The sequence below is a fragment of the Punica granatum genome, chromosome 1 (assembly GCF_007655135.1).
Source record: "Punica granatum isolate Tunisia-2019 chromosome 1, ASM765513v2, whole genome shotgun sequence".
Taxonomy (NCBI): domain Eukaryota; kingdom Viridiplantae; phylum Streptophyta; class Magnoliopsida; order Myrtales; family Lythraceae; genus Punica; species Punica granatum.
This window is the reverse complement of record NC_045127.1, coordinates 8415049-8427864: the sequence shown is the minus strand read 5'-3', so window position 1 is coordinate 8427864 and position 12816 is coordinate 8415049. Positions and strand designations below refer to the sequence as shown.

The 12816-nt window shown below is 41.3% G+C and overlaps 2 protein-coding genes and 1 non-coding gene across 4 annotated transcripts; 1 reads left to right on the top strand and 2 right to left on the bottom strand.

The window, feature by feature from the left end:
* Positions 1-82: 82 nt before the first annotated feature.
* Positions 83-4803, bottom strand: LOC116210938 (protein WEAK CHLOROPLAST MOVEMENT UNDER BLUE LIGHT 1-like). 2 transcript variants are annotated; one of them, XM_031545112.1, is made up of 3 exons: positions 4372-4803; positions 2534-3390; positions 83-2349 (listed from the first exon to the last, which is right to left on the bottom strand). In XM_031545112.1, the coding sequence occupies exons 2-3, from the start codon at positions 3356-3358 to the stop codon at positions 463-465; spliced, it is 2712 nt and encodes a 903-aa protein (XP_031400972.1). In that variant the 5' UTR covers positions 3359-3390; positions 4372-4803; the 3' UTR covers positions 83-462. The 2 variants fall into 2 exon arrangements, with proteins under 2 accessions (XP_031400972.1, XP_031400965.1); XM_031545105.1 differs by having other exon boundaries at positions 2534-3394; positions 4372-4802.
* Positions 4804-8046: 3243 nt separating this feature from the next.
* On the top strand, positions 8047-8119 carry TRNAR-CCU. Its single transcript has one exon. It is a non-coding gene; the product is annotated as a tRNA-Arg (tRNA).
* Positions 8120-8760: 641 nt separating this feature from the next.
* LOC116193206 (protein TIC 22, chloroplastic) lies at positions 8761-11876 on the bottom strand. Its single transcript, XM_031522004.1, has 8 exons — positions 11387-11876; positions 11097-11159; positions 10320-10394; positions 10009-10059; positions 9718-9777; positions 9566-9637; positions 9154-9355; positions 8761-9060 (listed from the first exon to the last, which is right to left on the bottom strand). Exons 1-7 carry the CDS (start codon positions 11804-11806, stop codon positions 9227-9229), a joined length of 870 nt encoding a protein of 289 aa, XP_031377864.1. The 5' UTR covers positions 11807-11876; the 3' UTR covers positions 8761-9060; positions 9154-9226.
* Between the last annotated feature and the right edge of the window lie 940 nt (positions 11877-12816).

Genomic DNA, 12816 nt, shown 5'->3' with positions numbered 1-12816 from the left:
GATATGGCAGACATTTCTTATTTTCGATCTGAAATCCAACAAAGTCTGAGAAGTCATGCAAGAAACATATAGAGAGATTCAGTGCCAAGAGAAAAAGAAACAATTCGTATTCGTCAATATCTCACAGCAAACCAAAGGAATCAGAACTTATAACTTCAGTGCTCTACTCATTCTATATTTCAAGCATATACATTGAAGGACCGTGTCATGTGTATCCCTTCACCGTTCATCAACCCAACAAATAACAGACCGATCTGTATGAATTCAACCGCTCAAAAACAACCACAACCACCATTGCAAGTCCTCTGTAACAAAAGTAGAAATTATGGTACACGATGATCTATTATCAACAGCATTGGTGTCTTCAAGTAAAAGCGAGAACCGGAGCCAAACGAGCACCCGGGATGTCACTATAGAGACTTGATAAGCCCAAAGGATGGAAATCATTACTGAAGAGAGAGTTTACGCTGTCTTGGGTGAGTGAGTCTTTCTCCTGGCCAAGAACAATAGGATCCGGGGAAAGAATGATCTCTTCTTCTTCTTCCCATACTTGACATCAGGGGAAGAAGAGTCTGTCTCAGTGCTACTCCCATGATAATTACTCGATTGGCTCGAGATTCTCTGGGTGGGGACGGTTGGTTCAGGAATCCTTATGAAGTTGTTCGACTCATTGGGTGCATTTGCGTTAAGTTTAGAATCTGCTCTTGGGCTGGCAACTGGTTGGGACGATTCTGGGGCCGCACCAGCGGTGGTCTTGCGGCGCTGCTGCTCATGTTCGGCTCTCCACTTCCTTAACTCCTGCTCCACACCTAACTTCCCTTCCTTGGCCCTCTCAGCCTTCTCTAAGGCCTCTTGTAGCGCTTCCTTTCGTCGGGTCATCTCATTATTTGCATCCTCGAGCTTCTTGAGGCTCTGAAGCTCAGATTCCTTGGCCAGGTCAATTTGGGAGATGGCTGCAGCCACCCTCGCGTTGGCTTGCTCCTCGGCCTCATGAGCCCGCTTGCTAAGCTCGTAGTACTCCTCGAGAGACAGTGTCACTCCAGAAGAGGATGAGTCTGCTTCATTGGCGGGCAGTGCTGATTCACTCTCCTGCAAGGCCTTGATGGCTGCTAGGGCCAGTTTCTCTGAGGCCCTGGCTGCTTCAATCTCCTTCTTGGCAGCATGCAGTCGGCTCTCGAGTGTGCTTGCTCCAGCCTTTGCTTGCTCAGCCTCTTCCTTCGCTCTACGAAGTTCTTCACGAGCTGATTGGGCCAGTTCTTTGGCCTCATCTGCCTCCCGGGCTGCTTCCTGTAATTGCTTTGGGATCTCTACCATCTTCTCTTTGGCTTCCTTCTCTTTTGCCTGGACAACTGCGATTTCAGCCCTCGTTCTTTCCAGATCAACCTCAAGCGAAGCCACTGCAACCGAAGCCATGCCTTCTCTCTGCCTAACGGTCTCCAGCGCTGCTTTCTCCTTATCCAATTCGGATTTCAAGGAGTTGGCAGCCACCTTAAGGCAATTCACCTCTGCAGTCGCTTTTTCTATGTTGAGCATTACCTCCTCGAGCTCCTTTTTTGCAGAAGCAACTGCTGCCTGCAGATCATTGTGGGCCCTCTTCTCGGAATCTTCGGACTCTTCGTTAACCTCCTGCTTCAAGTTCGACTCCATATAAGCTGCCAGTTCAGCCTTCAGATCAACGAGCAAGGTTGAAGCAGTATCTAACTTCGATTTGAGATCCTTTGCCAACTGAACCTGCTGGTTCAGCTTCTGAAGCTCTTCTTCCGCCTGCTTCAACTCCTTCTCCCAGTTGAGGCAATCCTGCTCCCGGGCCATAGCTGCCCCAATCCGCTGCTCCTCGGCTTCAAGATGGGCTGCCTGGGCCGATTCCAAGGCCTCCTTGGTGGTAATCAACTCGATAGTCAGTTCCTCCACTGTCTTCTCCACTTCCTTGGAGGCAGCAGCTGCCTCCTCGGCTTTCTGCACGGCAATCCCCTTCTCCTCCACCAAGGACGCGTACTCTTTCCTTAGAGACTCGAGCTCCTCCCTCACCGACTTCAGCTCCGAGACAGCTGCTGCATGGCGGGCCTTGGCCACCTCGAGCTGGGCCTTGGCTGCCACACTGGCATCATCGGCAATCCCCTGCTCCATCTCCTCCACCCTCAGCTTGGCCAATTCGGAGTCCTGCTTGGCCTGGTGTTCTTCAGTCTGGGCCCTCTCAAGGTTGAGCTTCAGCTCCTCGATCAGCCTCTTGGTGCTGTCAAGCTCCTTCACTACCCGAAGCTTCTCAACCTCGGCTGTCTCCGCTCGTCTCCTGTACTCAGGAATCTCATCATGTGCCTTCTCGAGTTCTTCTTCTACCATTTTCCGTCTCTGCATCACAAAGAAAAAGGGAAAAAGAAATTGCAGTCAATACAGGCAGAGGTTGAAATGAAATGTTTTGTAGTGAAAAAGGGATACAATAGTCAAAAGAGAAAAGAGACGAGAAATATAACAATGAGCCATCACACAAGATCAACTCAGCAATCGAAAATAGCAAATATAAAATTGTTATTACCTCCACTGTTTGAATTTTATGAGCTTTCCAATCGACTATTCCTCCAAACTTGGAGACTGCTTCTTTGACAGATTCGAATGGTGCTGCTGTATCCACGAGCCCCCTTCCTTCTCCAGCCTGTTTACCAGTCGCACTTCTAGGTGTCCCGATCCTTGGTGACCCAAAAGAGGGGCTCCCACCGTTTCTTCGAGGCGTGCCAAGGAAAGTAGAAGAAAGGAAGTTCTTCACTTGAGTGGCAACGGGAGGTAATCTCACAGTCTCAATATCAACATTAGCCGTGGAATTTGAACTCTCATCTTTTATTGATTCTGTCTTAGAATCCTCTGAAACTTTAACCGGAGTCTCAACCTGCGCTTCTTCTACAGTAACAGGCACTTCTGAGGCAGTATTTGCAGGGGGAGCTGGATTCTCTCCTGTTGTTTCGTTTTCCGTCGAAGCGACACCGAGATTATCTGGCATCCCTCCAGTATCAGAGGCATCGGTAACTACAGTTTCCTCTTCATTCTTGGTTTCATTGACAACTACAGTTTCCTCTAGGTTCTTGGTTTCGTTGACTGCTTCTCCTTCATTCTTGGTTTCATTTACTGCTACTGGAGAGGTCGAAGAGGAGTCTTTCTGAAGAGTTTGATCTTGTTCTGAAGACGGGCCAGCAGAAGTATATTCAGGGGTCACAAGTTCGGATGAATTTTCTTGCGATGGCAACGACTTGTTGCCAGAACCGACTTCTCCATTTGTGCTTGAGAAGACATGAGCTTCAGAGCTTGGAGATTCCTTATTGGGGGATTCAGGCAGGGCCATTTCATGAGTGACTTTCACCTTGTCCATTGAAGGATATGATAAACCAGGCTATTGATTGCCTAACTGGGTTAAGAAGAAAATAAAGAAACAATGAAACGTTTATAACTACCATCAAAATTAGAATTTGAAAATTCCGACATGAAGCTAGATCATCTTTTATTTGATGAATGTTGAATCAAAATAATTTATGCAAATGCTTAGGGCGAACAAAGGGATCGTAGGAAGCTGAATAAATTCTAAGACAACCCAACTGGAAGCTTAATTTCCTCGCACATTCATCTATTTCATTAGCTGAGATTCCTTGTGATGCCCGTAATGTGAGAACATTTCTGTTAACTTTGAAACCAGAGCTTGTTTTTCGAAAAGAGAATTTTCAATGTAAAATTAAAGTTATCATAACTCAACAAAAAATTATAAATTTTCACATCATACGACAATTCCATGCCTCTGTGGTCCAGAGGAAGGAAGTTTTTGTCTTTCTGAAAAGAGCTTATTCTCTACTTCGGTGGCTGACAACTAACTTCAACCACTCGAAGACCAAAAGAGAAAGGGTCAAAAAGATAATCAAAAGCAATCCAATCCAATGCTTCTAACATTGCAATATATCAACAGAGAAATGGCTTCATTCGTGATTGGATAATTAAACCAACTACGAACTTCCTGATTAAAATTTTCAGAATTGAGATTACTTTCAATTCCATTAGCTCCAAAACCGAAAATTCCAATAAGGAAAGCTCGAAATTTAGACGGTTAACATGGCCCCAATCATCAACATCATAATCTATCAGATAAACCCGTCATCCTGTTCAGAAAAAGGAAAGAAAAACGCAGAAGCTCCGGTTATGTCCCGAACTAAAAGATCAGCTTCTAACCCCACAATTCCCTGAGCTCCAAACGCAAAATTCCGACAAACAAACAAACAAACACACACGAATTCAGATCATTTCCGGAGTTCCACCCATCAGCACCACCAGCATCACCATCATCAGATAAAGCAAGAAACAGGACAGCCACCCGACAGGACACGCAATGACAATTACCTGAGCAAGACCCAAAATTCTTCAGCTCAACCCAATTGAAGATAGATGGAAAGCACACAATCTCGGTGGGTAGTTCAAGGGAAGGGGAAACCTTTGGACAAATTATGGGACTAGGAATAAATATTGGTGATGGGTATTGGGTAAGAATAAAAAGATGGGGGCTTTGAAATAGGAAGAGGGGACGGGAGAGGAAAGCGGGCGGTCGGTGAAGAAGGCGCACAGACTAGATCCACCTGTCTGTAAGGTTAAACTCCCTCCCTATTTCAAGATTGGATCTTTCTTCCAATTTAACTGTCTCAAACAAAACAAGAAACAAAGATTGCTCTTTTTTTCTTCTTTTTTTTTCGTGCGTGTGTGTAAGGGTGGGATTTGGATTGGGTCCAACGTGGATCGACGAGAAAACAGAAACTGGTTTGCGGGCAAGCTGAGAGAGAGAGAGAGGCTGTTTGTTCTGTTGACCACAACTTGTCAAGCCAGGTCATGCGGCAGCTCAGATCTCTGTCTCTGTCTCTGTCTCTCTCCCCTTCATGACATTTCCTAGCAATTTTTTTTACAATATCCAGCAAAAAAAAAAAAAAAAGTTCACAATGGAAGATCATGTCACGTACCTCACTAATTTATTGCCGCGACGATTGGTCCGTGAGTCGGAGATGTCTTGAACAAGTATATGTCATAATCGTTTTCGTACTGTAACCTTGGATCGTTACATTTAGCAGGCCAATCGTGTATCTCTACGAAATACTAAGGTAGAATTTTGTTGACAAGAGATAATCGTCAATAACGAATGCATGATGTGTTTCAAATACAATTAGAACTAGTTTTTCATAAGTTCGGATAGTAGAAACGTACGGTACTGACTAGAAAATTCCAGGACACCAATATAAAAGTATCTCAATCGGTAGTTGTACAAAATTTAAGATCATACGGGGAATTCAATTTCTCTTTTATGTCCGAAAATCACATAATGTGAATGTACAATCGTTGTTTCCTATCATTTGAAGTAGAAAAACATGCATAATCGAGTTTATTCCCTTAGGACATCATCCTATTTCTTAGAATTGAATGTCATTATGGTAATTCTATCTGTATGAAGTTTCTTAAAAGTGCGGCATTCTATAACTACGTAATGTTACTAGGCATGGGACTTTTATATGTTCACACAAACCCTAATTTAGGAGAGCATTCTCTTAAAAGGCTTGGCTTGTCTCGTGTAGGCTAGCCATACAGCAGAGCACGACTTGTATTAGGCTCTTGAGCTCGAGCTCATGTCGAGCTCGCATGGACTTAGAGTGGACATGAGTTTGAATTGGACTACCGTAATATATATATATATATATATATATATATAAAAAAAAGCTCATTTAGACTCGTAAGCTTCACGAGTAAAATACCATTGAGCTCTGCTCGGTCCGTTTAACTAGCGAGCTCGACCGAATCGGACTCGAATAAGAGCGAGCCGAGTTTGAGCTTTCATCAAACTAATCTCGAACCGTTTGCAAATGTCCCGGCTCATTTCCACTCTTACTTGCGAGAAGGTAAAAGATGAAGGCAGAAAATGCACTTTAAAAGGGGTTTTCCATTTTTAACTAATTAATTATCCTTTTTTGGGGGGCCTGTTTGTTTAATATTATTTTTTATTGGATCGGGACAAAAATAAATCAAAAGTCGCCGCCCATCATGAATATCCTCACGCGCATCGGCGCGCGTACGAAGGACTGTGATCCTCAGTGACAATTATATCCCTTTCGGACATTCGCAGATCGCCGTGACGGGGCGCTCTCTGCGAGAAGGGTCATTTCGTCATTTGGAAGCCAGCTCGATTATCCACTCGCGACTAGCGCGAGTGACAAACAAGATGGCAACATCTCATTTTCCGGGGCCCACGTGGGCCCGGGTCCCACAAAAATTCACCGACCACTAACCTAAATCCCCGGGATGCGGGTTTCGGTCCGAAACACTGTGGGTGGATCCAACTTAGTCCTCATCCAGTAAATCCGTCAATTTATTTATTTACTTACTAATTTTACAAAAAAAAAAGTCCAATTAAATAGTGCAAAATTTCCAAATAAATCGGAGTGTTAAATAAGAACTAGATGATCGACCTGTGCTATGCGCATGCTAGTGTCAAAAATTATCAATTAAAAATATTCATTAATTCCACCGAAAAAAATGTCGGTTAATTTTTAATTTTTTCAACTTTTTCCCTTCTTTATTGATAAACTCTTCTTACCTTGCGAAATTATGAGTTAAAAATGTTTGTTGATTTTTAATTTTTATACTTCTTTCCTGCCATGTTGATATACTCTTTAGATGTTACCCAGCAAAAAAGATATACTCTTTAGATGCTTCTTACGTTTTTGTTTGAACAAGTTTCCTTCGGAATTTCTATAGGACTGGCATTTATAAAGATTGAAAAAATAATAATCTCAAAGGTCATCGAAACTAAGTTGGTTAGACTTTACAACTTTTCTTTAATAATATGCAATGTGCCATATCCATATTAAGTCCAATGTTATTAATTAATTAGTTGGGATATGAAGAGTCACTCAATGTAAGACCTCTTTTGTCCCGCGTGTCACAATATAAAGATTTGTTTCCGGTTTTTATATGTTGTATATAGATATAGATATGTCCCGTTGGAACTAAGAGGATGAGGACTTATTCAAAGAAAAAAAGGGACGAGAATTTACTAAAAAATAAAACAAACATTTATGTGCATAGATAGAGATGCTTTTTCATGTTGATAAATTCGCCGAAAATTTTCAACTTTAACTTTTTTTTAAAATTTTTATGTTAATTATTTCAGGTTAGAAAAGTGGACAAGAAGAATTTATGTATGAGTAGATGTGTCGTGTGTATCATTCTCGAATGATACATAGGCATGTTTCGCAACATGTCTTAATGCCGATTTTTATATGAAAGGAGTTCACTGAATTGTTAGTTTATTCGGAGTATAGGGCATATATAGGTGTGTGTTGTTTGAATATACAGACTATATACTAGATGATAAAATGGTTTATAGATAAGATATTGTATAGAGAAGAATAGTGTATAATTTATGTCCATCTCATGACTAACCTAATCTGGTTGGGGTTACGACAGGTTTGTATAAAAGGTTTTATATATATATAGATAATATGCCATTATTTGTATGATATATATGTGTATTTATATTTAATAATCCAAAAGAACTTGTTGTGGGGGCAGCCGTGATTGCTTTATAAATTATGGCAGTGGGAGTCATGAACATGTAGAGAAGAACTAAAGCAATTAGAGAGAACGTCAGTCAATGTGAAGGAGATGTGTGATTAATTAAAGCAGGCAAATCATACCGATCACAATCACATCAAGCTATGAGACCACTTTCTAGACCCCGGTAGAAACGTATATATCATAGGAAAAGCAGATATTCAGCTCGAAACCGCAGACTATGTTCATCGAAAGAAAAATTAAAAGAGAACGAGAAAAGGATATCGTGTTATTATATTTTCGATGCGCAGAAGCTGTGTAACTGTGGACAGCTCTATTTTTAGCGGTCTTCTCGGACCAGATTAATCTCGAGGTACTGATTGATAGATAGGATATTTAAATCCGAACATTCTCAGTGCAGAGACATCACGATACAAGCGATTGCTTATTTTATTAAATTTTATGCCTACTCAGCGAGAACAACAAGCGCCTGTAGCTCAGTGGATAGAGCGTCTGTTTCCTAAGCAGAAAGTCGTAGGTTCGACCCCTACCTGGCGCGTTCCCCATTTTTACATTTTCACTTGCCTTTTTTTTTTTGGGGCATCCTTTCTTTGGGTAAACAAAATCGCGAACGTTGATCCCCGCAGGTGCAAATGCAGTTTCTTTTCTAGTCCAAATACAAAGGCTTGGCTCGCGTGGACATCTCGAAGTCGAGTCACCCCTCCACGCCATCCCGTTTATCTTAAAGCAAGAGTATTGCACGTGGGCTTGGTATGCAACAGGAGTGTCGTTCTCAGCTTGGAGAACATATAGTAAGTTGACCTATTACATCGGTGGTGGATCACTCACTAAGATCCGTCAAATAGCGGGACAAACTAAAAGGGCTTCAAAGGCTATAGAGTGTCAAGCTAAAACGTCAGCTGATATTAATTCAACTGTTGCCTCAACTTCAGCCCTCAAATAATCAAAATTGAGTAACAGTACAAAGGTTATCGGCCCACCTGACACGGTCTTTTCTTTTTTCTTTTTTTTTTCCTCAAACGGAAATGAAGATCCTTTATTGATATCCAAGCGGGTACATCAATTCACCGCAAAAGCGGATACAAGAAAAAATATCCGAGTAGAAATTACAAGAGCGGGATCCGTTTTTCGACCCTATAGGCAAACTACAAAAGGAAAATAGACTTGAAAGCCACATCGAGTAAGAACATCACGATTGTAGTAAGCCTTCCTGAAACCACTTGATCCGCTCTTTCAAAGAGCTAGAAATCCGAGCAATTGAATTGAGCAACAAGTTCTTACAACAAATCAAAGCTGCATTGTTTGAGTACATTTTTTCCTTCTCTTCTTTGCTAACATATACCTCAGTACATGTAAATGTAAATAGTTTCTATAACCATAAAAATGTAGACTCAGTGACCACTCTAACTCGGGATCCTCCTCGTCATGTCAATCTCACCTTCACCACACCAATATATCTGCAGCATCTTCGAGCATCTCCTGAGTCATGAAATTAAAATTGCTAAGAATACCGTGGATTTGTGTGTGAATATAGAGAGAGTGAGAGATAGACCATCAAGAAATCTCACCGACCTTATTTGCTAGTAAAAACAGGCTCTGGAGTCCTTTTGGAGGACCAGTCAGTAAAATCAGCTTGGACCATATTTCATGATTTCCCCACTTCTTGGATGTGCTGAGAGTGGCTCTTCCCCGGTGGGATAAAGATCAGATCTTCCCACCCCGAGTTCTTCTCACTCATCTCCATTTTCTTCAAAACATCTTCCAGACTTCCAACCTATTAAATCAAATGCACAGACACACGAAGAAAGCAGAACGATAAGCACCGTCCACAGTAACAGTGGACAGATCTGTTCCCTTTTTAAAATTACCCTCTTGAGGCTTGAAATCGATTTGTCCGCATACACATTATACATTTGGTTCAAACTCCACCACCTAATAAACAAGGAACAAAGCAGAAACAAGCAGTGGCAAGTTAGATTGCTACCATGATATGCTGTGAAACTCCTGGTCCTCTCGACGCCCTCGAGACCATTGAAAGTTCTTTCTCGATATCTTCCTGTATTAAGCACAGGATAATTAGCAATTACTCAGACCAAAATAATTTGAAAGAAAACAGGGCTCAAACATCAAACCCACCTTTCGAAAATATATTGGGCAGTAGCGCCTGTTCTTTTTCTTCACAACCAAAAGGTCAGACTGCAGAGGGTACATCAATCAACATGAATATCCACTGTAGCCATTTGAAAATTATTATAATGGATAACTCAACTCAACCACAAGCTAAAAATTTGTTATATGTTCTAAAAATAAACCACAGGAAAGGTTTAATCAATGCATTAACATAAATATTAAATTTGCTTTTTCCACACCCATCAAGACCCCAACAGATCCCCCAATTTATGGTTTATTGATAAATGATTGACATACCTGAAAAACAGGAACTCCATCAAAGCCACTCTTGGTGTCAGATGCTTTCAACTGGAATACAAGAAAGAAATAGTGAGAACGTAAGTTACAACACCTTCCAGAGACAACTCTTACACTACAAGTTCTCCACAAAAGGAAATGTCCTCTCCTGTTACAACAGCTTCCTGTTTAATTATTAATATCACTTTAAGATATCTCGACATTTTGGCTACATCTGAGACTATGAAATTTGATAAAAACCAAAAAATCAGATGACAAACTGTCCCATAAAGAAGTAAGAACAAAACATATAAATTTAGTTCATAACTAACCTCAAGTGCATTCTTTATCTGAACTGGATCAGGCAAAAAACGGAAGGCAATCCCTTCTACCTTCAGCATGTATACCTATCAAGTAGGATTGACAAGGAAAAAAGACATAATTAAATTTTAATGAAAAGCGCAGGCACTTTGTATGCTTGTTTAGCTAATAAGCATCACTCGAAATAGAGGTAACAGACCTGTACCCACTTCAATATTTACATAGAAAATTAAATAGGATACTTAGGAAAATCATTTAGAACGCTCATTATTAACATGGCAATCTCCTTATCACCACTAAGAAAATATGCGAGAATCCCTTGGGAAAGGAAACTTCACTGAGTGGCACTCACAGCTAGAGCCTTCAACTTGACCCATATGATGCCAGGTTGCTTAATTTATATTGTTCATATTGCAATTTCTAACAGGAAGTTTGCATTACTGAGCTAGCAGAAAGGACAACGAAGCTTTAGTAAATATGGTCCTACACAGCCAGATTAAGAAATTACTACGAAGAAAGATGAGGACAAATGTAACAATTGCTTTCTTGAAGGGATAGGAACCATCAAGAAAGATGCCTCAGCATGTTACAAGAAGCTTATATATCAATAAAGCAGTTTAAATCACTTTCTTGTAGAAATTGCATCATTCCAGTCGCAATAATGTCCCATCAACACGAGCATCAAGGAGACAAAAAACAAGCATCTGCAGCAGCTCACTCAAACTGCAACCGAAAGATAAAAGAACAATTCATCATCCATTAAATCGAATAAGAGCCAAACAGTTTACCTGGTCAAGTGTGATGGGAACAACCCGAGCTTGACCTTTCAGCTCCCTTCTCCGCAGCCGAACCTGTAATTTGCACCATTGAATTGCCCCAATTTCAGCTCAAAAGCTTCCAGCATTAGGAGCAGAATTTCCAAAATTTGTGACATGTTGTCCCCAAGAAAACGAGTTCGGCAGCCGCTCATGTCTCACTTTTCAAAGCATTATTCGTAGCTCTCCCATCGCTCAATTCTTTTCCTTAATTTTCCCACAGCTTAAGGATGAAGCTAAAAGGGAGACTGAATGGCGCTTACCTGAGCTAGAAATGACTCCGCATCCTCCTGCCGAAAGCAGAGCAGACCTATCGACTTGGCGCCATCGGGATCGGAGATGAGCACGAACTCGTTGTTCGAGTTGCTCACCGTGTAAACCGCCGTGCCGGCTAGGGTCTTCGCGACGTGACCGGAGCCGACGGCGGACGAGGAGGAGGAGGAGGAGGAAGAGGAAGAGCTCTTAGCCTGCGCCACAGACGCGAACGGCGGGGCAGCGGCGGAGGGGGCACGGGGCCAGGCCGGCACTGGCGGTGAGAAGTTCACGGCGAGGCTTCCGGCGAGCCGCTTGGTGTCTTCGAGCCGAGCGGAGAGCTCGGAGCCGAGCCGGTGGCATTGCTGGTGGAGGAAGGAGGAGAGAGAGGGGAGAGGGTTTGGGGGCCCATAGGGTTTTGGGGATTCCATCGCCGATTGATGCAACCAAACGAAGCGTTTTTTCCTCAGCCCAATTTCATATCCCGATTTTAAGTATTTATTTATTGGTCCTGTAATTTAAGTTGTAAGACCAAATAATGTATTCGCGGGACGAGTTTTCTAACTAAATTTGCAAATGCGTTGCCATGTTATGGATTTCAACATTTAGGGGCAGATTATTCACTATTCACTTCTTCGAGAGGCGATGTTTTTCTCACTTTTCTAGTCTACGTCGATGATCTGATTTTTGTTGACAATAATTTACATAATTGTTCATTTTTTTAAGGCTACAATATCTCGATATATCTCGAAGGCTATGTGTCAAGACTGTATTCATTTCTCCTCAACAAGAGCTGGAAATTAATTTAGGATCTACAATTTTCAATTTGAGTGGGAATATCACCGGTACTAAAGATTAGTGATATATTGAGATCTAATATGTCATAATTTTTGTAAGATAATTTCCAATATTTTCACTAAACATGTCCCCACTTGGGTTCAGTTACGAAGGCTGTGCGTCTAAGCTATATTCATTTTCTCCTCAGCAAGTCATAAATCCTAGATCCTTATTTTCCAACTTGAGGAGATTATTCCAGATATTAGAGATTTGTGATATATCGAGATATTGTATATCATAATTTCTATAAGGTAGTTTCCATCTTTACTGTTTTACGAGATATTCTTTTTCAATATTTGTGCCAACGGATTAGGAGAAGATTTTGTATCCAACGGAATCCACGTGACAATATTACAAGACACGTAAAAATTTCTATTTTTGTGAAATTTTAAAAAATCAATAAAAATGGGGACACCGTAGAGGCTTGTGATATTCCCACGTAGATTCCGTTGAATACCACCATTGCGTACATGACTTTCTCATGGGTTAGGGCCTCCATCTCTATATTTATCTATATATAAACTAGAGTATACCCTAATAAATAGGATCAAATTATAATTTCGTATAAATTAAGAAAATAACAAGATAGATGCTGCGGAAATAA

Bases quoted from the DNA above. Each gene is read 5' to 3' on its own strand.
- LOC116210938 (XM_031545112.1), bottom strand. From the start codon at position 3,358: ATGGACAAGGTGAAAGTCACTCATGAAATGGCCCTGCCTGAATCCCCC. The intron at 2,350-2,533 runs GTAATAACAATT...TTTGTGATGCAG, and splicing joins ATAAAATTCAAACAGTGGAG to AGACGGAAAATGGTAGAAGA.
- LOC116193206 (XM_031522004.1), bottom strand. From the start codon at position 11,806: ATGGAATCCCCAAAACCCTATGGGCCCCCAAACCCTCTCCCCTCTCTC. The intron at 11,160-11,386 runs GTAAGCGCCATT...TGCAAATTACAG, and splicing joins CGGAGTCATTTCTAGCTCAG to GTTCGGCTGCGGAGAAGGGA. The intron at 9,638-9,717 runs GTGGGTTTGATG...TGCTTAATACAG, and splicing joins GCCCAATATATTTTCGAAAG to GAAGATATCGAGAAAGAACT.